The 24,018-nt window shown below is 32.8% G+C and overlaps 1 protein-coding gene and 1 long non-coding RNA gene across 2 annotated transcripts; one reads left to right on the top strand and one right to left on the bottom strand.

Moving 5' to 3' along the window:
- The first annotated feature begins 1,812 nt into the window (after positions 1–1,812).
- LOC145269826 (uncharacterized) lies at positions 1,813–16,817 on the top strand. The gene is made up of 2 exons (XR_013865260.1): positions 1,813–2,006; positions 16,578–16,817. It is a non-coding gene; the product is annotated as an uncharacterized LOC145269826 (long non-coding RNA).
- LOC145269824 (uncharacterized) lies at positions 8,117–22,901 on the bottom strand. Its single transcript, XM_080125539.1, has 2 exons — positions 22,519–22,901; positions 8,117–13,639 (listed from the first exon to the last, which is right to left on the bottom strand). The coding sequence occupies exon 2, from the start codon at positions 12,941–12,943 to the stop codon at positions 11,819–11,821; it is 1,125 nt and encodes a 374-aa protein (XP_079981665.1). The 5' UTR covers positions 12,944–13,639; positions 22,519–22,901; the 3' UTR covers positions 8,117–11,818.
- Positions 22,902–24,018: the final 1,117 nt, after the last annotated feature.

The following is a 24,018-nucleotide window of genomic DNA, read 5'->3' as shown; positions in this document are numbered from 1 at the left end:
TGTCTTAAATTAAAGTTTAAAATACAAAAGTCATATTTATAATTCAGTTGGGTTCTAAACAAAAACATTCATTTCGAACGCATACAATAATCCTTATCTTCGAGCGGCCCCTGTGCCTTGATAAGTGGTGACCCCTATGCAAAAAAGTCCAGTTTTATCAATAAGTCTACTTTTTATTTTATATGCTAGGATTTTCTTCTTGTGCGGTGATATAACTTATCAACATGCACTTGTGTTTTTTACCAGTAGATAGAAAAATGCAATTTGCTGGTAAAAACTACCAGAGGTTCTATCGTTAACAGAGTCGCATCCAGCAACAAATTCAACGAAAAAGATGACTGTGCTTAAAGTATGGCAACCCCTACCCACTCCTATCTGGAGGTAGAATTTCAACTTCCAAAATCAAGGTGATAACAAGTCGAAGCTCACGCACTAATACATTGTTGCTGTGTTTCAGAATATCAGCAGGAATACTAAATTCGACTTCAGATTTTTATTGTTTTATACTTTGTGGGAGCCTTTCCTAGTCTCACACAAAAACATGCGTTCACATCTCAAGCTATATTTCTTGTCATATACATACGCACACACAAACATACACGCACATGTACACACAAGTAGATATATTAACGTTCGCGTACATACACTCACAATCACTTGTATACACACACATGCTAACGTACACACATGTACTCACATACGCGCACACAAAGGCAACGTCACTTCCCCTTTCAAAGGAAATCCACACATGCGCAAAAGACCACCGGAAACAAATATAAAAGCAAGAGACAAGCTGTTTCCAGCCCTTTTTCGGACCAGCTCTCGAGTTGAGAGGTTCGACGAACCAGCCGCCTCCCAAAAGGGAGGCGCGCACCCGTGCACGTCACGTCCCCTGCTACTGTATGTGTGGGGGCAAGAGTTAACAGACAGTATGGATACCTTATACGTTTTCTATCTCCATGGCCTGGATTGACTTTTTCTCATTTTCTCTCTCGCTATACTACAATAGACTTTCCTTCTCACCAGCTAACAGCGAGAGACGCACACCAAACTGGATTGACTTTCTCTCTTTCTCTCTCTACGACAATAGACTTTCCTTCTCACCAGTAAACAGCGAGAGACAAATGCGGACATGAACACGTGTTGTACCCTTTTCTTTCATTTGTTTCTTCATGAAATAAATTCCTGTTTGTTTAATTCAGTTTGACACATGGTTCGTCTCTTTCTCAATTCAATTCATTTTCCCTATTTTGCACCACCTCAACAAATTGGTGACACCCAAACACGAGAGGAACATGCATTTCCGTCTATAACCTAGACCGCTACAACTTCTAATAGGAGAGTCCTAAGTCATTATTACAAAGTAAAAATCTTTTATTCGAACGTGTCGATGTTATATGACTATCTGTTTATATATATATATATATATATATATATATATATATATATATATATATATATATATATATAAGTAAAAATAAAATAAAAATACCAGCGATGGTTGACGTTATGTTGTTTTGAGAAAGAAAAACCAAACAACTCATAAAATGGTGATCAACGTTTCGTCCCTCGAGAGACCTTAGCCACCATTCAAGTTCTGTTCTCCCTTTGAAGATTGTAACGCTTGGTATGGGGCAGCGAAATCAGCTGCCAACATTCCACTGCTTTTTAATGAAACCAACCGAGAGCTCTTTTTAGTATACTTGCTGTTCCCTTAAGTGCAATTGTCTCCATCTCTTTTGCACTTGGTTCACCAGGAATATTAGTTAGGTAGGACTTCAGGTTCTTCTTCATAACTCCTGCTACATAATAACTGGTATGATTGATATCTCCCTAAGATTCCAGTTTCTCTTCATATCACACATTAGACCTTGATAGTTGGTCTGTTTTTCTCTTTCAGCTATGTTCAGACCTCCATTATAAGGGACACTCACTTCAATCAAGGTTGCCACTCTTTCTGACTTATTCCATATAACTATGTCAGTTTTCACAGCAGCATTTTCAAGGTAGGTGGCTGTAGGAATTACATGGTCGTAATGTATGCTATATAAGCCATTTCCAACTGTTCTTTCAGGTTGATGTTCCCAGTACTTGCTGCTACACTGGATGTTTAATTTTTTACAGATGGTCCAGTGGAGGTACTTACAAACTCTATCATGTCTCGCTGTGTAGTAGCCGTCCCCTAAAAGAACCTTGCAACTTCATATCAGATGACTCACACTTTCCAATTCTGTATGGCAGAATCTGCATTTATTGTAATTACTGATACCCGCCATCTTCTTGAATGCATTGGTCATCAATTCTTGGTCTTGCGCAGCTATTATAACCCTTTCCTGATCGTAGTGGAGGGCTCCACTCTTGAGCCAGTCCAAGGAATCTTCTTTGTCAATATATTCCTGAGAGAGTTCCCTCAAATAATACTTTGCACGCTGATGTTGGTCCCATTCTTTAAGGTTCATCCTTTGGAAGGTCTCGGTATATTTCTGTTGGCTCTTTCTTGCTATTTCTGTGGCAGGCTTGTTTGGTGCTTCATCCTTATCTGTGAGACAGCCCTGAACAAAATGCGTGGCCAGCTAGGTGACTGATGTTGTTCTGCTGGCTCTCTTGATGTTCGTATACTATTGAGAGGGTGTGGTTCTGGGAGCTTCTCAGATACTGGATTGTGCTCACAATAGTTGCCCAGTGTTGATGATTGATCTCTGAGAGCCCTAGTCCTCCATCTCCTCTGGGCAAATACAGTCTTGGTAGACACTGATTTCTATGTATTATTTCATGAAGCGTTAGTAGGTTCCGTGTCTTTATATCTAACTGGTTGATGTATTTTTGTGGCCAGTCAATGATACCAAAACTATATGTTATTACTGGCATAGCAAGCTGGTTGATGGCAGTAATTTTATTCTTATTTGTGAGCTGTGTTTTGCATATATTTCTCACCCGGCGTACATATTATTTACTAATCTTCTTCCTCATCTTGGCATGCTGTATGTTGTCGTTAAGGCTCGTACTCTTCTAGATCCCTGATGTCGATGTCTTCATTTAGCTGCATATTTTCTGTGTGCGTCTTCTTTCCAGCTCTGAGTGTACACTTGGCACATTTATTCAGACCAAACTTCATTACGATGTCATTGGAGAAAGTGTGTACCACCTGCAGAAGCTGGCGTAGATCGGTGTTAGAGATGGCATACAACTTAAGATCATCTATAAAGAGCAGATGGTTTACTTTCTTGCTTGGATCTCGATGGCGTCCCTGACTCAGAGTGTAGGCCATCGGATTGTTATTCAGGAGCTTACTGAGAGGGTCTATTGTCATCCAGTAGAGTAAGGGAGATAAGCTGTTACCTTGGAATATTCTTCTCTTGATCAGGGATGATGGTCTTTCCTCCATTGTGACATAAGGACATGGTTGTTTTCCACATCTGAAAGTAGGCCGCCAGTGTTTGTTTAATTGCCGGGTTAATCGAAATAACCATGAGTAATCGATCCATGCCATGTTCCAGTTTGAATCCTTTTGTTTAGGCATTTTTCATGGTTGTTCCTCATTGTCTACAGCTTCTTATTGGTTATCTGAAGGTACCCTCTACCTACCTTACATAATTAGAGAGGATGCCCCATCCACAACCCAGGGGACGCACTGGATGGCCGGAGGAAGATGGCACACCATACACATGTTTGTGCTTGAAATATCTTTTTTGTTTTATTTTACTTCAGTCGAAGTTCTTAGAAATCAAGTCGCCCCCTACCTGGGATTAACACTTGAACTCTATATGAGATACATAGACATTCGAATGTTCCATTAAAGTTCTTTATCTCTCAAACAATGAGTTAGTAAAGAAATTTAGAACATAATTTTCTTCTCCCCAATTAACCATTTTCATATGTTGTAGTTTATCTTTTGTTTTAGTCTCTTGATCTTACTGGAATTCTGGACAAGAATTTATCTAGTGTGGTGGAGTATCAAGCTTCGTACTATTATTTGAAAAAGAGGCATCATTCGTTGTAAAAGCTAATATGAGTTAGCCATAGAAAGGAAATCTTATTTGGTTGCGAATACTGTTATTTTGAATATTTGGTCAGAGTTTACTTTTAGGGAAAAGTATCCTCACATACAGAAAGACCTTAGATACTCGAGGATAGTGTCTAGTAGGCATTCAAGTTCTTTCCATTTGCGCTTCAAAGATCCAGTGTGTGTTTACATGTGTGATTTTAACTCAACATTGGTTGCAAATGGTGTATCGCAGACTTTACATGAACAAGGTTTCTCTTCAGTGTGTATTGACCACATGTGTATGATAGCATTAGTTTTTTTGTGTAAATGCTTTGCTACAAACTTAACAGGTTATCTCGCCCGACTGTTGAATATCGTGATTTATGTAGATGTTAATTTGCTTGTTTTTGTTTTGTGATACATGTTGAACGAATTCAATTATTTATATGTAAGGTGGTAGAGGTTTACACTTCTTACCATGGGGGCCAGATTTCGAATCTCACTAGATTCAGCCACTCTGATGAGTCGTAGACGACGAAACACGTGTCAGTGAATAATTATATTTGAAAAACAATACATATGCCGCTCCCCTTTTGGAAAATCATTCTTAACTCGCATTTATGTAAAAACGTACTTCTGTATAAATAATCGAATTCGTTCAAAACATATTGCAAAGCAAAAACGAATAAAATAATGTCTATCTCTCTCTCTTTATATATATATATATATATATATATATATATATATATATATATATATATAATTTGGAGGGAATTAGACCTAGAGTCTAAAGAGCAGAGTTTATTTTAATGTACTAGTAAATGTATTAATACTATTAAAAGAAAACAGTGCTCGTTGTAATGTAGATATATGATAAGCTGGATAGGGATGGATATCCCAGAGCTATTTTAATATGGAGTAAAAAGATTCATAATTTTGAATTAAAAATCAATTTCAAAAGCAAAGCAAACAAAATCAATAGATTGTACGATCGTTTCAGAAACGATATTTTTATTGAAATAGACGATATGCTTGAACAATAATCTCCACACATAAGCATTCGTTTAAAAATCTATCCTTGAAAAATCAGACAGCTGTATCAAAATATATTTGGCACCTTAATGATGGAAATATTCCCTTCAATTTAAAATGGAAAATACTAGGATCTTATAAAGCATACATGCCGGGTGACAAATTCTACCCACTTTGTACATATGAAGCCTTTATATATTAAAATATAATGACAGTAAATCCATTCTCTTAAACTTAAAAGACGAAATTCTTATGGGATGCATTCATAAACGTTGGTTTAAATTCGACCAGTATAAGCTACCATAAATCATAAAATTTTCTGATTACTAATTCATTTTAAACATTTATAATTTAGAACTTGATAACTATTATTATTTTTTATTATTATAAATTATTATTATTTTTTATTATTATAAATTATTATTTTACTTAGTATTTTATTACCATCGTTTTTTATTTTATTACCATCGTTTTTTATTTTATCAATTTTATTTTCAATTTATATGTATTTTTTATTAATATTAGTACTATAACTATTATAATTACTATTATAATTATTATTATTTAATTACTACCGCAAAGATTAATAGTATTACTATTATGGACTTTATTCATCTTACTATGTTTAAACCATTACAATAAATAAGTAATTCACGTTATAAATAGTTAGTGGTTATCTCCCTTTGACCGATAAAGGTTTTTTTTATTTAAATGTCATTTTTCAAAAAATATCAGTTATCTCCCTCTCTAAATTAATTATAATTTTAAATTCAAATATAGCTTTCCAACGATAATGAACAGATGTGTCTAAACATAACTCGGCAAATCCACTACTGAAGAATAAACTCTTGCCTGCCCACATGCATGCATTCACGAGGTTAGAAAACTTGATTATGTCATGAGGATAATGGTTTATCATGAACAATTATTTCTTAAATACAATATTTAATAATTATTTCTTAGATACAATATTCAAGAATTATTTCTTAAATACAATATTCAAGAATTATTTCTTAGATACAATATTCAAGAATTATTTCTTAAATACAATATTCAAGAATTATTTCTTAAATACAATATTCAAGAATTATTTCTTAGATACAATATTCAACAATTATTTCTTAAATACAATATTCAACAATTATTTCTTAAATACAATATTCAAGAATTATTTCTTAGATACAATATTCAACAATTATTTCTTAGATACAATATTCAACAATTATTTCTTAGATACAATATTCAACAATTATTTCTTAAATACAATATTCAACAATTATTTCTTAGATACAATATTCAACAATTATTTCTTAGATACAATATTCAACAATTATTTCTTAAATACAATATTCAACAATTATTTCTTAAATACAATATTCAAGAATTATTTCTTAGATACAATATTCAACAATTATTTCTTAGATACAATATTCAACAATTATTTCTTAAATACAATATTCAAGAATTATTTCTTAGATACAATATTCAAGAATTATTTCTTAGATACAATATTCAACAATTATTTCTTAAATACAATATTCAACAATTATTTCTTAAATACAATATTTAACAATTATTTCTTAAATACAATATTCAAGAATTATTTCTTAGATACAATATTCAACAATTATTTCTTAAATACAATATTCAAGAATTATTTCTTAGATACAATATTCAAGAATTATTTCTTAAATACAATATTCAAGAATTATTTCTTAAATACAATATTCAAGAATTATTTCTTAAATACAATATTCAAGAATTATTTCTTAAATACAATATTCAAGAATTATTTCTTAGATACAATATTCAACAATTATTTCTTAGATACAATATTCAACAATTATTTCTTAAATACAATATTCAAGAATTATTTCTTAGATACAATATTCAACAATTATTTCTTAGATACAATATTCAACAATTATTTCTTAAATACAATATTCAAGAATTATTTCTTAGATACAATATTCAAGAATTATTTCTTAAATACAATATTCAAGAATTATTTCTTAAATACAATATTCAACAATTATTTCTTAAATACAATATTCAACAATTATTTCTTAGATACAATATTCAACAATTATTTCTTAAATACAATATTCAAGAATTATTTCTTAAATACAATATTCAAGAATTATTTCTTAGATACAATATTCAACAATTATTTCTTAGATACAATATTCAAGAATTATTTCTTAAATACAATATTCAAGAATTATTTCTTAAATACAATATTCAAGAATTATTTCTTAAATACAATATTCAAGAATTATTTCTTAAATACAATATTCAACAATTATTTCTTAAATACAATATTCAAGAATTATTTCTTAGATACAATATTCAAGAATTATTTCTTAGATACAATATTCAAGAATTATTTCTGAGATACAATATTCAAGAATTATTTCTGAGATACAATATTCAAGAATTATTTCTTAAATACAATATTCAAGAATTATTTCTTAAATACAATATTAAACAATTAATTCTTAAATACAATATTAAACAATTAATTCTTAAATACAATATTCAACAATTAATTATTTCTTAAATACAATATTTAACAATTATTTGTTAAATACAATATTTAACAATTATTTGTTAAATACAATATTTTACAATTATTTCTTAAATACAATATTTAACAATTATTTCTTAAATACAATATTAATCAATTATTTCTTAAATACAATATTCAACAATTATTTCTTAAATACAATATTAAGCAATTAATCATTCCTTGAATACAATATTCACCAATTAATTATTTCTTGAATAAAATATTCAACAATTATTTCTTAAATACAATATTCAACAATTGAGTATTTCTTAAATACAATATTAAACAATTATTTCTTAAATACAATATTCAAGAATTATTTCTTAAATACAATATTCAAGAATTATTTCTTAGATACAATATTAAAGAATTATTTCTTAAATACAACATTTAACAATTATTTCTTAAATACAATATTCAACAATTTTTTCTTTAATACAATATTCTACAATTAATTCTTAAATACAATATTCTACAATTAATTCTTAAATACAATATTCAACAATTAATTCTTAAATGCAATATTCAACAATTATTTCTTTAATAAAATATTCAATAATTAATTCTTAAATATAATATTCAAAAATTAATCATTTCTTAAATACAATATTCAGCAAGTTTATCTGTAGGATTCTAAGTTTTCATTTTTGTGTTTTAATGCTTTTTTAATTATTATTAGTATAAAATTAAGATCACATAATTCACAGTGATGATGTTCCTCTACATTGTTCGCACGTGTATCATTGATAAGTAAATGTTTTACAATATGCTCGATAAATTAATGTTTTACCACCTGCTTCATGTGTAAATGTTTTACCACATGCTTGATATGTAAATGTTTTATCACATGCTTGCTACATAAATATTTTACAATGTTTGACACATAAATGTTTTACCATATGCTTGATATGTAAATGTTTTACGACATGCTTGATATGTAAATGTTTTACCACATGTTTGATATGTAAATGTTTTACCACATGTTTGATATGTAAATGTTTTACCACATGCTTCACAAGAAAAAACATTCACTCTTTTGCTTTAATTTTCTTATCATTTTGATATTGCTAAGGATGGGGCATTCTACTGGATGCCAAACATTCTCTTGTTAGTTTAGTTACTCCAACCGAGAGATATTTTTAAGATTCTAACCGTTCCTTTAAGTGTAATTGTTTGTATTTCTTTTGCACTTGGTTCAGCAGGTATATTCGTCAGATAATCTTTTAAATTCTTTTTCATTAGCCCGGTTGCTCCTATAATGACTGGAATGATGGAGATCATTTTAAGATTCAAATTTATTTTCATGTCATACGCATAAATCCTTGGTATTTTGTTAGTTTCTACCTCTCAACCCTGTAAATCATCATTAGGGACACTTACTTCAACTAGGGTTGCTACTTTCTCCCACTTATCCCATATCACTATGTCAGTGTGTGTTCTCTCTCTTTTTTATTTATTTTACTTCAGTAAGCTTTAAGAGATCAAGGGGCTCCCTCCTGGAGTTGACACTTGATTTAGTTAGGATTTGAATTTATATCTGAGGGTTCCATTAAGAATAGATGCTGTTCCCTTTATGGCTGCTATTTGTATTTCATTACAGGTTGGTCTTCCAGGGATTGCTTCTAAGTATTTATGAAGGTTCTTTTTTATTAAGCCAGTTGCCCCTATCATAACCGGTATAATGCTTATTTCTTTCAGAGACCATGTTGTTTTTAGATTATTTTTTAGATTTTGTTATCTTTTCCTGTTCAGCTCTATTAAGGCCAAGATCATTTGGAACTGTGACATCAATAATGAGCGCAGTTCTTTCAGGCTTGTTTCATATTGATGGCCTTGTCTTTTATGTATCTGCCCACCTGTATATCTTTGTCATAGAACACGGTCACTTTTCTGTTTGATGTTATCAGTGGTCGTTCATGTTCCCAGATCTTTGTCGATCTGCCAAGTTGCATCTCTGCATAGATCTTCCAATGGAGGTATTTACATACTTTGTTATGAGGGGCAGTGTAAAGGCATCTGCCAATATGATTGGGCATGCAGACATTAGGTGGCTTGGGCTCTCAATTGCTGAGTGGCAAAACCGGCATTGGCCATTTGTTTGTAGGCCAGCCATTTCTTTGAATCCATTTGTGAGTAAGCCCTGATCTTGACTGGCTACAATTAGCCTTTCTTCATCAAATGGAAGCTTTCCGCTCTTGAGCCATTGGAGTGAAGCATCCCTGTCTATTTACTCCTGTTTAAGCTCCTCCAGGAACTTTCCTGCTCTTTTATGTTTTTCCCATCCTTGTTTTCTTATGTATATCTCGATATCGGTGTATTTCTTTCTGTTCTTTCTTTGCAATCTGTGTTGCTGGTTTATCATATACCTTGGCAGTATTTTCCAGTATGACACCCCCAAAGTTTTCAGCAAGCTTTGTGATTGAGGTTTGTTAAGGTAGACGTTCATGGTGGTCCCTCACTCTTCCTATTGTCATACCTGTTGAGATTTTTATATACTTACTATGATGGCTCAATATGCATGGTTTCTTTCAGTAAGACCAAGCCCACCCCCTTTTCATGATAGGTATATCCTGTCCATACATTGGTTTCAGTAAATAATTTTATGTAAGGTTAAAAATTTCCTGGTCTTTGTATCTAGCCTATTGATATTGCATTGAAGCCAGTCAATAATACCAAACCAATATGAGATGACAAGGATTGCAAGTTGATTTACAGCGCTTATTTTGTTTGGGGGCTTAATTCGGATTTGAGGATCTTTTTAAGGCGTGCTGTGTATTCTTGTTCCACCTTATGTCTCATTTTTTCATTATCTACAGTTAAATTTTCCTCTATACCAAGGAACTTATGCGGCATCCTCCCCTAAATCTTCAATAAAGCCATCATTGAACCAAATATTTTTGGATGTTATTTTTTCCTTTTTTATTGTGCTTTTGACACATTTGTCAAATTCAAACTCCATGAAGACATCCTCTGTAAAAGACAAGGGAGACAAGCTGTTTACCTCTACACCGAGGAAGTTATATGTGGAATCCTCCCCTAAATCTTCAATAAAGCTATCATTGAACCAAATATTTTCGGATGTTGTTTTTTCCTTTTTTATTGTGCTTTTGACACATTTGTCAAATTCAAACTCCATGAAGACATCCTCTGCAAAATTCTTTACATTTTCTATCAGAGAGACAAGCTGTTTTTCTGTCTCTGCATAGAGTTTGAGATCGTCCATAAAAAGTAGATAATCTACTCTTTTACGTTTTTCTTTGTTCCTGCCTTTACTAAGATTGTACCCAGCCATCACATTTTTGAGGCGCTTGCTGAGTGGGTCAATAGTAAGGCAGAAGAGCAATGGTGACAAGCTATCACCTTTAAATATACCTCACTGGACACTGAGATTTGAAATCTGTAATGTCCCTTCCATGTGGTGTAGCGCAATTGATGTGTGCCACATGGTCATTTGTTTTGTAAGGAATGTCCTTATGCTCTCATGGACATTATACATCTCCACACATCGCAGTAGACAGGAGTGAGGCACACTATCTTTTTATAGTCAATACAAGCCATTGACAAGTTCCTTTGATGCGTTTTAGTTTCCTCAAGGATTGTTTTATTGAGGAGGAGTCGGTCCTTTGTACCCAGTTTATTCCTGGTACATCCGTTTTGTTCATTTTCGAGGTACTCATCGTCAGTCAGGTGTTGGTAGATTACATGTGCAATTATTCCTGTAAGCCACTTGTATGTGGTTAAGAGGCAGCAGATAGGCCTGTATTTACTGAGCAAGTCTCTTGGTTCTTGGGTATCAAAGTCATTTTGGCATCTTCCTCACCTGTAACAACACGAGTAAATGCCTGCACATAATGCTCATGAAGTGCTGTGAGATTTTAGGCCAGAAATTTGGAATTTTATCAATTCCTGGGTTTTTAAAGTTGCCAGAGTGATGTTTTTTTTTTGATACAGCATCTTTTTTGATTTTCAGTGGTGGCATATCTTGTTTGCCCTTGACAGCCTCTTTAATTGTATTTACCATTCTCTCTCTTGGTGTGGTTTGTTGAGATCCTCATACAGCAGCTTCCAGAATGACTCCACTTCTCCGTGTCAGTGGCAGCTTGACTTTGATTTCCTCTTTAATTAGGTTTCTGTACACGATCTTTGCATTCTAGTCAATTTATTCCGTGACTTTTTATTTTGTGCAGCTAAAGTGTGTGTGTGTTGTTACATCATTCTGTAGTGCAACTGCTTTAACAGGAAAAAGGTTTTTGTCCTGTGTGTGTTCGCATGTGCTTCCTTGCATTACATTGATTTGCAAATGCTTTACCACACACTTTACAAGAAAAAGGTTTCTCTCCAGTGTGTGTTCGCATGTGTATCGTTGCATGAGCTTGACGTGCAAATGCCTTAGTACACACTTTACAAGAATAAGGTTTCTCTCCAGTGTGTGTTCGGATGTGTACTGTTACATGAGTTTGACGTGCAAATGCTTTACCGCAGACTTCACAGGAAAAAGGTTTCTCTCCAGTGTGTGTCCGCATATGTGATTTTACAGCATCATTAGTAGCAAATGCTCCACCACATACTTTACATGAATAAGGTTTTACTCCAGTGTGTATTCTTTGCATATGTGCGATAGCATGAGCTTTCTGTCTGAATGTTTTACCACACACTTCACAAGAATGAGGTTTCTCTCCGGTGTGTGTTCGCATGTGTATCGTTACATGAGTTTGATTTGCAAATGTTTTACCACATACTTTACAAGAGAAAGGTTTCCCTCCAGTGTGTGTTTGCATGTGTATTGTTACATTATTTTGATGAGCAAATGCTTTACCACATACTTTACAAGAGAAAGGTTTCTCTCCAGTGTGTGTTCGCATGTGTATCGTTACATTATTTTGATGAGCAAATGCTTTACCACACACTCCACAAGAGAAAGGTTTCTCTCCCGTGTGTGTTCGCATGTGTACCGTGGCATGAAGTTGATGGGTAAATGCTTCACCACACACTTTACAATAAAAAGATTTAAGTCCAGTGTGTGTTCGCATGTGTGATTTTACAGCATAATTAGTTGAAAATTTTTTATCACAAATTTTACATGAATGAGGTTTTACTCCAGTATGTGTTCTTTGCATGTGCATGATAGCATTACCTTTCTGTGTAAATGTTTTTCCACACACCTCACAAGAATGAGGTTTCTCTCCTGTGTGAATTCGCATATGGTCGACAGCATAATGTTTGTTTGAAAATCTAGAGCCACACACATCACAATAAAAAGGTTTCTCTCCAGTGTGTGTTCTAATGTGTGATTTTAATTCAGCATTGGTTACATGTACTTTATCACACATTTTACAATGAAATTTTCTCTCCAGCATTTATTCTTCTGTATATGTGTTGTTTGTAAATACTTTTCCACACACCACAATAAGAATATTTTCCTTTTGTTCGTGTTTGCAAGTGCTCATTAGTTTAAGAATAATTTGATGTCATACCACACACTTCACATGTTATGTGTCAGCATATTACTCTTTAAACTAGAACTTGTTGAATATGCTCTTCCATACACTTCACAAACATAAAGAATAAATGAGGTTTTTTATATGTGTAAGCAACATGTAACCTGAGAATTGGTTGAAAATGCTTTACCACATGTGTCACAAATATATTGTTTTTCTAGTGTATGATTAATTAGAATTGATTGAAGATGCTTCTCCAATATTATATTTTTATAGCAAAAATATTATTTGCAAACATTGCAAAAGATAAGCTTTTTCAGTAGTTATTATCTCTTTAAACTTTTTACTGAAAATCTTAAGCTAAGATTTCTACAGGATTAACATTCGTTTTGAATGTATCCAATTATATTTTTAAATGAAAATGCAATACAGTTAAAGACAAGTTATTTTTCTCCATTGTGTATTCATCAACATGTATTCTCCAATTGTATTTCATTTCTGCAAGTTGATTCATCTATGTTCTTTAATGTGAAAGCAATGATAAGTTCAGTTCAGAAGAATAAAATATTCTTGCATGTTAATTATATGAGTTTAGTGTCCACTGAAATTTTTAACCTGTGAAGAACAAAAAAGAAATAGAGATTTTACATAAATCAAACCAAAAATAAATAATCTTCTAATGTTATTAAGTGATTATTAATAATGAAAACTTTATAATCGAAAACATTCAATTGATTGTCTTACTCATGAAATTTACAATATCTATTTCAATATTACGTCACTCTAAAATCAGCAACGTCATAATTGAAAGCTTTCCTTCAAACATTCTAATCGATATAATATTCTGTTCCTTCCTTAATCCGTACATAATGTTTTCAGTAATCAGATATAGTCAAAACATTAGTTAATCCATACATTATGTTTTCAGAAATCAGATATAGTCAAAACAGATATAGGATAAATATACAGCAAGTTTGCATTTCTCAAAGAATCACATTTGGTCAAAAGCATGAGTAATTTCATTCACAGGTTTGATGCCGGCTTACGTGATCTTAGCTCTATTCTACAACACCATTTGACTAACTTAGGGAAGGATAAGGAGAGTAGGGGGCAATCATGTAAGAACTATTGAATTCTCCGATGTGATGGTGACTTCCTCCACTTTTGTAAGGAGACTATCCTAATGCTTTATATGAGTGTCAGTGCATAGCAAGGAGTCATTAATGAAAGCTGCTAGTCTCTGAAACAAACCTTCTTAATGTTCATCCAGTTCAAGTCTGTTTTAACATGATGCTATCATTTTCTAGGTGGCAGTGTATCAAGTACTTCCATACCATAGTTTTTTAAGCTTCTATGTGGGCCTGTATAACCTGAAACTGTTTAAAGGTATAAAAAGACTTTACTAAAATTTTCCATGGAAAAAGGGGCGACTGCCTCTCACAAAGAAAAAAAAACAAATGAGTGTTATCAAAAGCAAGAAAATTTAATTTATCATCGATCTGTTTTGTTTTTATATTTTGGAATTGATTTTAAGTGTTTTTTTAAATTTTCTTTTGCTGTGCCAGTAAATACAAAAGTATTATGCAAAACCGTTTGAAGGTACAGATTTTACTCTCGAGTGTAGAAACACATGCAAAATGTAAACTAATAAAAATTCAGAGAAAGAAAAACAAAGGGCAAATAACTCTTGCATATACAGAGTTCTCCCCCTTGGCCAATAACTAGACTCATACTTTAATAATTACTTAATACTGGTGTGATACATTTTTATTTCATTTTTTATTCCTTTTTTCTAAGATAAGGACTAATAGGGTTATTGCTTTCTCATTAAATTTAAAATAAAACGTACTTGATCGATTTACATGAAACCGTTTGAAATGAAAAGACTTTGCTAGAATTTCCCATGCAAAAAAGGATGACTACCACCAAAACGTCCTGGATATGACCTAAAACTATATCCGATGGTAAGCCCCCACCTTGCGGGCCTTAGGGAGTGTGGAGCCACCCTTTAATTGTCATTGCTCCCAGGTCCACTCTGACCCAGAGTGGTAGTACCTGTTAGAGTCCCAACTATGGGTTAAATAGAATCTGACTTAAAAAAATATATAAACTCCATTAAAAATCGTTCCTCAAAATAACTAGATTCGGCATTAAATAACCTGAAAAAGGTTGATATGCCGTAAAACAAAAACAACCAACTAACCAACCACCAAAAAATGAAACAAAAAAATGCTTGTTACGAAAGGCAAGAACATTTCATCTATCATCAATCAGATTAGTTTGATATGTTGAAACTATATGTGAGTTTTTTTTTAATTTTGCTTTGCCAGTAAATACACAAGTATTATACAAAACCGTTTGAAAATACAAACTTTATTCTTGAGTGTAGAAACACATACAAAATATAAACTAATCAAAATTCAAAGAGAGAAAAACGAGCAGACGAGAAGGGCAAATAACTCTTGCACACTCAAAGTTCTTCCACAATATAAGGCAACGAAAACTATTTTTTATAGCCACATGGTTGAACACCGAAACTCTAGGCACTTTTATGTCTTTATCTACATGTTGATCTAGTAAGGACGTCACGCTGTCATGTTCACTGACCTACTCTCTCGGTAGCCGTGATACAGTGCAGTGCTACATCTAGAACTTTTTGCCAGCTAGCAATAGAAAGATTGTTTGACGACAGTGTTAGATTCACCATTTTCCAGATAATGTCATTGTATCTCTCTGCTTGTCCGTTTCCTTGAGGATTGAAGGCAGTAGTTCAGCTAATGGCGATTTGTCATGAATGTAGGAATTCCTTCAGTTTCTCTGACATGACCACACTTCCCTGGTCGGAGTGCATGAAAGAAGGGTTCCTAAAAATGGAAAATAGGTTTGCTAAATGTTTCTTTACTGTGGCTGCTGATACATCAGCACAAGGGTAGGCAAAAGGAAAGCGAGAGTATTTGTCAACCATCGGTAGCATGTACCTATTGCAAGTGTTAAAAGGTAATAACTATGCTTGTAATTAATACTGGTGCGATGCATTTTTATTTCATTTCTTTATTCTTTTTCTCTAAGATAAGGACTAATACGGTTATTGCTTTCACATTAAATTGGAATTTCTTGGTTAAAATAGAAGGTACTTGATTGATTTACATAATTTTTGGAATATGACATTTCCCTTTTAAACAAGTATGAACGTCATAAACACTTCCATGTACTTTTTGTTTTTAAATAGTTAAATTAATTTAATCTAATTATTGACTTGCACCACTTTTATACTAATATTGGAAAAAATTCAATTTCCATAAGGATAGGATTCGTTTTAAATAATTTTTTCAAATTTTCTAAAACTTTTTTGAAATTATCAAGAATTTCCTCTAGAAAAAAAAAGTGGAAAAGAAAACAAAAAAAAAGTGAGCTTTACAAAAGATAATAAAATTTTATCTACCATCGATCTGTTTAGTTTTATGGAATATTGTTCTCACATTTGGGCTTGTGAATCTGCTACTAGTCTCTCTCTCTCTCTCTCTCTCTCTCTCTCTCTCTCACTCCTCGACAGGGTTCAGAAGAGAGTCGCTAACCTAGTAGGCCCAGAACTGTCATCTAACCTTCAGCCTGTCTCATCGAGGAAATGTTGCATCCATCTGCAGTAGAATGGGCTTGCTTAAATCCAAATTGCTGGTCGATTAAAAATTTAGCAGCTGTAAGGTGATGAATCAGAGATTGGTTGATTATGGACTCAAATATTTTGGCTTCAACAAACTACAAGCACTTGTACCCTGACAACGTAAATACCCACCGACAAACCCGACAAGCAGCAAAATCCCCCCTACACAGTGGAAATCCCCAGATGTAAGAAAGCCTTCTATTCTAATAGTTTTTTCCCCAGAACTGCTAGACTTTAGAACTCCCTTCCGGAATTCTGTTTTTCCAACTTTACTGACTTGCAGAAGTTCAAGTCTAATGTGAACAGATATCTTGCTGCTCATCTCCCTGCTGGATCCCTGCAACTAATGTCCCCGATGGTACCCCCTACATCAAAGTGGCGCTGTGCATCGTTTGGAATTAAACATTTTTTTTAATGTGTGCACATTATCAACATTTTCACGTATTTTTATTTTGAAAAATGTCAAGTTCTTGACTTGTACTGCTGCTTATACTAATATTGGAAAAATTTCGATTTAGGCACAAATAGGATGCTTTTCAAATGAATTTTTAAAATTTTATAACCCCTTCTGAAGAATTTTAAGCATTTACTACAGAAAAAAGTGGAAAATAAACAAAAACAAATGAGTGTTACAAAAGTAAATAAAATTTTATCTATCATCGATCTGTTTAGTTTTATATTTTGGTAAGTTTTTTTTCTGATTTTTTGATGATGTTTTACACAAAATGGTTTAGAGAGACTTTATTCCAAAACGTATAAACACAAACAAATAAAATGAAAATATATACACACCTTTATTAGCTTCGTCTTAGGTAATTTTTAAAAATTTTCGTTTTCGTATTTTGATAAACATTTATGAATAACTAGGGCTGTGACAACAGAATATTCTTTTCATTCTTTTGAGTCTCGGGTATATATCCGACACAGACACACTTAATTAACTGAGAACCACACCTGTCTATATAAAAATATATAAGATATTAACGGATATATACCCAAGAGTCAAAACAATGAAAAGAATATGCTGTTGTCACAACCCTATTAATAACTTTTTGATGATCCATATAAAAGAAATTTAAAATTTGAAAGCAAACCAGAATAAAGTGAAAACAATGCAATTTCATCAATCTGTTTAGTTTTTATATTTTGATTTTTTTAATGATATTTTATGGTGTTTTACATGAAATGGTCAATAGGTTAATAGAAACTTTATTACCAAGCATACAAACACCAACAATCGTGTAAAACAAATCAAAATGAAAAAATTATGAGAAAGGAAAATAACACTCAGAGTTATCGCCCATGGCGAAATAAGCATGTTTGTAACTTAATACATGGTGACCCCCCAAAAAACGGGCCCCAACTCTAATTAGGCCTCGTTTCTTAGTGTTTTGTCCAAATGAAATAAACTTTGGTTATAACTTGTTTATTATATTCAAAACATCACATCAAAACACTAGGGTCTTCGGCCTTTTTTTTTCTGTTGACTGTAAAATGCTCAGAAAAACAATTGAATGTCCTCTGTTTTTTTTTGGGTCACCCTGTGATAGCGTTTTTTTATATGTGCGATTTTTGCTGACCACCGGTTAAAATATTTACATACTTTTTTAAGGTTTATTATTTTTTTTTTATTTTTTTTTTCTTAGCTTGATAAACATTTATTAATAATTTTTTGATGGACCACATGAAAAAAGAAATGAACAATTTTTAGGCAAACTAGAAAAAAACGACCAGCCTATATCTGTGGTAAATAATGGTCTGACTTAAAAAAGTTAAGCTGCTGAGGAAGAGGAGGTTTTTTCTAACGTCAAGATAGACTATAGTTTGTTGAATATTTATACTAATAGAGAAACGTTAATTTCTTAAAAAAAAAAACTTTCCTCACTAGTGGAGAGCACTATTTCCTTTGTTATTTAAGGGAGACCCAAGAAGAGGGTTGCAAAGGAAGTACTTTTTTTACAACCTTGCTTTAGGCCAGCTATGCACAGAGATAAATAGTTTTTTACAACAATTTGCAAAAAAAAAAAAGAAGATATTTAGGATTCAACACAAATTCCTAAGGAAACGCTGAATATCAACAACAAACAAGTGACTGGAATTTGTTTACTTTACAAGTCATGGAAACCTCTAATACATCAACTGTGGCAGATTTCATAGATCAGCACATGGCCAGAATTTCCATTTTGAAGATGAAAATAAAGGAAAGACTTCGATTGTCTCATTCGATTGGTGCAGAAATTACTATGACCTTCACCTTCACCAAGGTGAACGATTTATATGACCTTCACCGAGGTGCGCGACTTGACACACAAAAATAAATCGCCTCTTAATCACCTGCTAACGCACGCGTCACTGTAACGTCCAATGACAACAACCCCCACAACCTTCTCACTCAACCTGCCTTTATACCACTATCTCAATCCCTTTCTTTTGCGCATGCGTCTGTAGATTCCTGACAACCTCGAGACTTCCGCTTATAAAAAGGGCGTTTGTTGTGTTGGTAAGTACTACAATTACTACTGCTACATTTTCGGTATTCCACTGAGAAATTTTGGAGTATCATAATTTCCATCATTTGGAGTACATAAATAAAATCGAGATTTCCATCTGCAAACCACAGACGAGGAAAGAGTGCAGAAGAAATCTGATTGGTTCTCAATTGGCTATACAGACGAAATTAGATCTCTCTCCCCATTTACATCTGCCAGAGGCCAATGAGTATTTGGACTAACCTGCACTTCCCTATTCGTCTGGATCTACTATGAATAGAACTCCTTCATTGTTTTCAGTTAGATTTTTTCAGGTTGATATCATGGGATCCACATTCAATGTAGTGAAATAAAAAACTGAGTCAACTGATTGTGACTTCTTTGAGGATGATACAGCAGGGGCTCGACTAATGGCCAATTTTTTTTTTTTTGATTTCCAAGAGAGTATAAGGGAAAGCTGATTCTGTCTCTCTGTCTGTCTTGTTGCGAAACACCAGTGAGGCCATCAAGTGTTTGCTAATTTGAGGTGGTAGATTATTTGGTTCTTCTGTGATAGATCAAAGCAATCCACAGATATCCTCTACAAACCGAGATGCCCGTTTCCAATAGTCTCAGATATCCAACGTCCCTCTGGATACTCTAGTAAAATACCCCCTGCGATTTGCATTATCTTTGGTCAAGAAGGAACGCCTGTGAGATACTTGTTGAACTTATCTGTGTGGTGATATCATGCACTCATTGGGTTCCTTGGATTCTGATGGTTTAGATCGGTGTTATCCACATATAATCCCCAAACTTTTGAGGCGCTACATGTATTTCCTCAAAGATGCCTTCCTGTTTCTGCTGAAGCACATTCATATACTCTTAATACAACCCCTGCTTCTCTAGGCTCCTGACAACTCACTGCAAAATGTGCAAGGCAACTGCAAGATTTGAAGGTACCTGAGCAAGTTTATGTACATGTCAGAGCAACTAAACATGATATTTTCCATCCTTGAAGGTTATAAATTTTTTAAACTGCTAGGTCTGATCCTGATCATAACTTTAAACCTCTTCTCTGTCCTAATGATTCAATGCTGAACATTGTCTCTAATCCTCTCTCGAAATTACTGAAGAGGAAAGCATCCACCCAGGGGTTTACATAGGTAGAATCAGCTTCCAGGACAAAGCAAACAAGAGCTCATTTCACATGGGGAGTGTTCCCTATTATTGAAATAAACAAAGGAGAATGCATTGGAACAAAGGCAGGGTCTGTGGAAAAAGTCTACTTAATCGAAGAATGAGACCAGCAGCAATAGAGAAAGCTTGAACCTGCAGACAAGGCAGCAAGTGTAGGGGACCTAAATTTTGCACTAGATGAAGTTCCATAACTCCTCCCAAATCTAATGATTCCTCCTAAAAACAAATTTGTGCCTGACTCCAATTGTCCAGTCAGAGGACATCCCCCCCTTTGAACTGTCCCAACAGCAGGTGTCATGTTTTTCAAATTCAGAGATAAATCCAATGAGTTCACAACCAGCACTGGAACATGCATAGTAAGTAGTAAGACCAGCCCCCAAACCAACGTCCAGTACCACCTCCTTGAACTTCCTCTCGCATTCTCCAAGTAGGGTAGTCAATTTGAAATGACAATCTAAACTGTCAGAACTCAATGAGTGCAAGGCATCACACAAATATAAGTTTGGCTAATATCTAGCAGGCCTTCCTCATTAACTAAAGCTAAAGCAAATGACAGGAGGTATTTTACTGGCATGTCCAGAGGAATGTTGAGAATTTGAGACTATTGGAAGCAAGCATCTTGGCTTATAGAGTCTCCTTTAAATCTCAGAATGGTAACCTGAGGACCATTTTGATCTATCAGAGGAGAAAGACCAAGCAATCCACCGCCTCAAATTAGCAAACGCTTGGTTACTTCACTGGTGTCTCGAACGGAATTCTAGTTCCACATAACTGAACCAGCTTACCCTTCAACTCTCTTGGAAACTTAAAAAATAGAATTTTGGCCAGTAATTGAGCCCCTGCAGAATTATCCTCAAAGAAGTCACAATCAAGTGAGTTGGCCAGTTCCTTCAAGATGGAAGCAGTCCTGCTGATGAAACCCCTAAGATCCACATAAAGTCCAATCTTTCTTGGAGGAGAAATCAATATCTTGAAATATTTTGTCAACGATATTATTTCCATCTAGATATTTTTTTTAACACCGACAATGCCTGCTGATAATTCAGATTGACACAACTCAAGTGATTAATCAAGAGCATTTAAAAGATATTAAATTTCCTGCGTCATTTGCCATCCTTGCAGCACAATTTTAAATCTAGACAAAAAAATTATAGCTCATTCGATTGTTTTCCATTTCACAAAACTGAATGTGAATCCCATGATCTGGATTTGAGGAAGTCTAAGTGAAACTAACTGGGTGCTCGGTTTTTAATACAATACAATAGTAAATCGATCCCTCATATTGCAACCACTCGACGATAACAGGCACATCCTTAAAGGAATTTTTATTAAGTAATTTAAAGGCAATGATATTATCCAACGTATTCAGTATTGCTTTCACTAGCTGCCACATTTGTTTTTATGCATGCAGGCATTCAACTTTTGCGTGCTTGGAAAAATTGAATGCATGAGTGCACAAAAACTGAATTTAAATGAGATATTCGTTTTCAGCATACCCGAAAAGTCGTCATTTTAAAGGAAAATCTTTTGGTAGAAACCAGATAAAAATTTACCCAATATTCAAATTCATAACATATTTTTATTAATAAGAACAAAACAAAATATTAGCGCTTATGAATGACCACACATCTACATTAATTTAAACAAACAAACAAACACACAAACAAAAAAAAGAAGATTAATATAAAAAACGGTCATAAATTGGTTTAAAAAAATCTATTTTCTATTTAACATAGAAAGATTTCACGGGAAATAAATATTAATATATTCTAAAAAAAAAAAAAAAAAAAAAAAAAAAACGGCTAAAATTTTAAAACCGTATTTTTTTAACGTCTGGTGTTATTACACTACTGGTCCACCATACATTCGAAAACAAAAAAGGATGCGTGGCTTAGTAACGGCATAGACAAGCCATATCAAAAGAATACCGACGCTTTTGTTTATCTCTACTTTAGAATTTATTCAAATGTGTTTTTTATTTAAACTCCGTAGGAAATGTCTAAACTCCAGTTGAACATATTTTTATATAATGTAAGGTCATTTTTAGAATATAAAATAAAATATTCAAATTTAAAAAAAAAAAATGTGATTTTATTTTCGATAAATTTCTGATCAATTCTTTTTACATTACAAATAATATCGTAAAAAGTCATAAAATTACTTACTTTTTTTGTCCAGTTTGTTTCTTCTTTCCAATGATGTTTTTGATTTAGAAAAAGAAAGAAATTAATTTTCGATATTTTGATAAAAATAATCTTTTTGTTAACCAGTTTCTTTCAAGCAAATCACGTCGTTGGAACTAAAAGGAATTTTTTTTTTTTTTTTTAAATAAAAAAGAAGAGGGAAATCAAGGGAGGTAATTTTGTCCTCAAATTACGTTCCTCCCATTCGTAGAATTCATGGCGTTAGGAAATTATCATATTAAAAGCAGAAGATTTTTTGGTACTCTTGCATAATTTGACCCGAATTCTCGTGAATTCCCGTCAAGCATGGATCGGGCGAGACCGGCGATCATCGGTGTCAGCCGAGCGTCGAAACAGACGCAGACTAATGAAAAAAAAAAACAACAACAAAAAAACAAAAAACAGACCGAATAAAAAATATAAATGCAAATAATCAAAAATATCAAAAAACCTACCTTGAAAATTGAAAAGGCAGATTTGCCGTTTAGTTGTACAAATAGCCTCTACCTCTTTTATATTAAAAATAAAAGGGACACGTTGGGTTGACACCGGTATATAGCCAGCAGTTTGTTTACGTATAATTTATTGTAGATTAACCACATTGTTTAACAAATGAAATGATTAAATGTGTTTTATTTTATAATTTAAAATTTTATTGTATAATTAAAAATCATAAACATTAAACAATACAAATAATATGTTGTTTAACAAATAAAAAAGAAATGAAAAATGAAGTTTTAAAATGATTAAATGTGTTTTATTTATAATTAAAATTTTTATTTTATAATTTAAAAATTTTATTGTATAATTAAAAATCCTAAACATTAAACAATACAAATAATACGTTGTTTAACAAATAAAAAAAAAGAAATGAAAAATGAAGTTTTATAATGATTTAATATGTTTTATTTTATAATTTAAAATTTTTATTTTATAATTTAAAATTTTTATTTTATAATTTAAAAATTTTATTGTATAATTAAAAATTATAAACATTAAACAATACAAATAATACGTTGTTTAACAAAAAAAAAAGAAATGAAAAATGAAGTTTTAAAGTGATTAAATGTGTTTTATTTCATAATTTAAAATTTTTATTTTATAATTTAAAATTTAAAACATTGAACAATACAAATAAGATTTTGATTTTACATTTTATATTGTTCTCGGGTGCATATGATGATGCATCTGTGGGAACATGATGAGAATTAGCAGCGAACCGGATGTTAACGCATCCACCATGAGAGAAAAAATGAAAAATCGTCGTTTGCACATGGCTCCACGCATCGCTTCCGCTTGGGAAGAAAAAAATAAGATAACCACGAAATAATTATCGACGAATGGCAGAGCTCCGTGCCTAAAATAAACACCTCAAATATCACAGTCGCTGGGAGCCAGTTTGCCACTATAAAATGAGGGGACCAAAAAGAGGAAGAGTGGAGATTCGCCCTGCTGCGTCAGTGAATGCACGGATGGATTCTC

This window comes from Euprymna scolopes, chromosome 45 (assembly GCF_053919585.1).
Source record: "Euprymna scolopes isolate OS-2025 chromosome 45, ASM5391958v1, whole genome shotgun sequence".
NCBI classification, from domain to species: domain Eukaryota; kingdom Metazoa; phylum Mollusca; class Cephalopoda; order Sepiida; family Sepiolidae; genus Euprymna; species Euprymna scolopes.
This window is presented reverse-complemented; position numbering and strand designations above follow the sequence as displayed.

Excerpts from the sequence above, each read along its gene's own strand:
- LOC145269824 (XM_080125539.1), bottom strand. The coding sequence starts at position 12,943 with ATGCTGGAGAGAAAATTTCATTGTAAAATGTGTGATAAAGTACATGTA.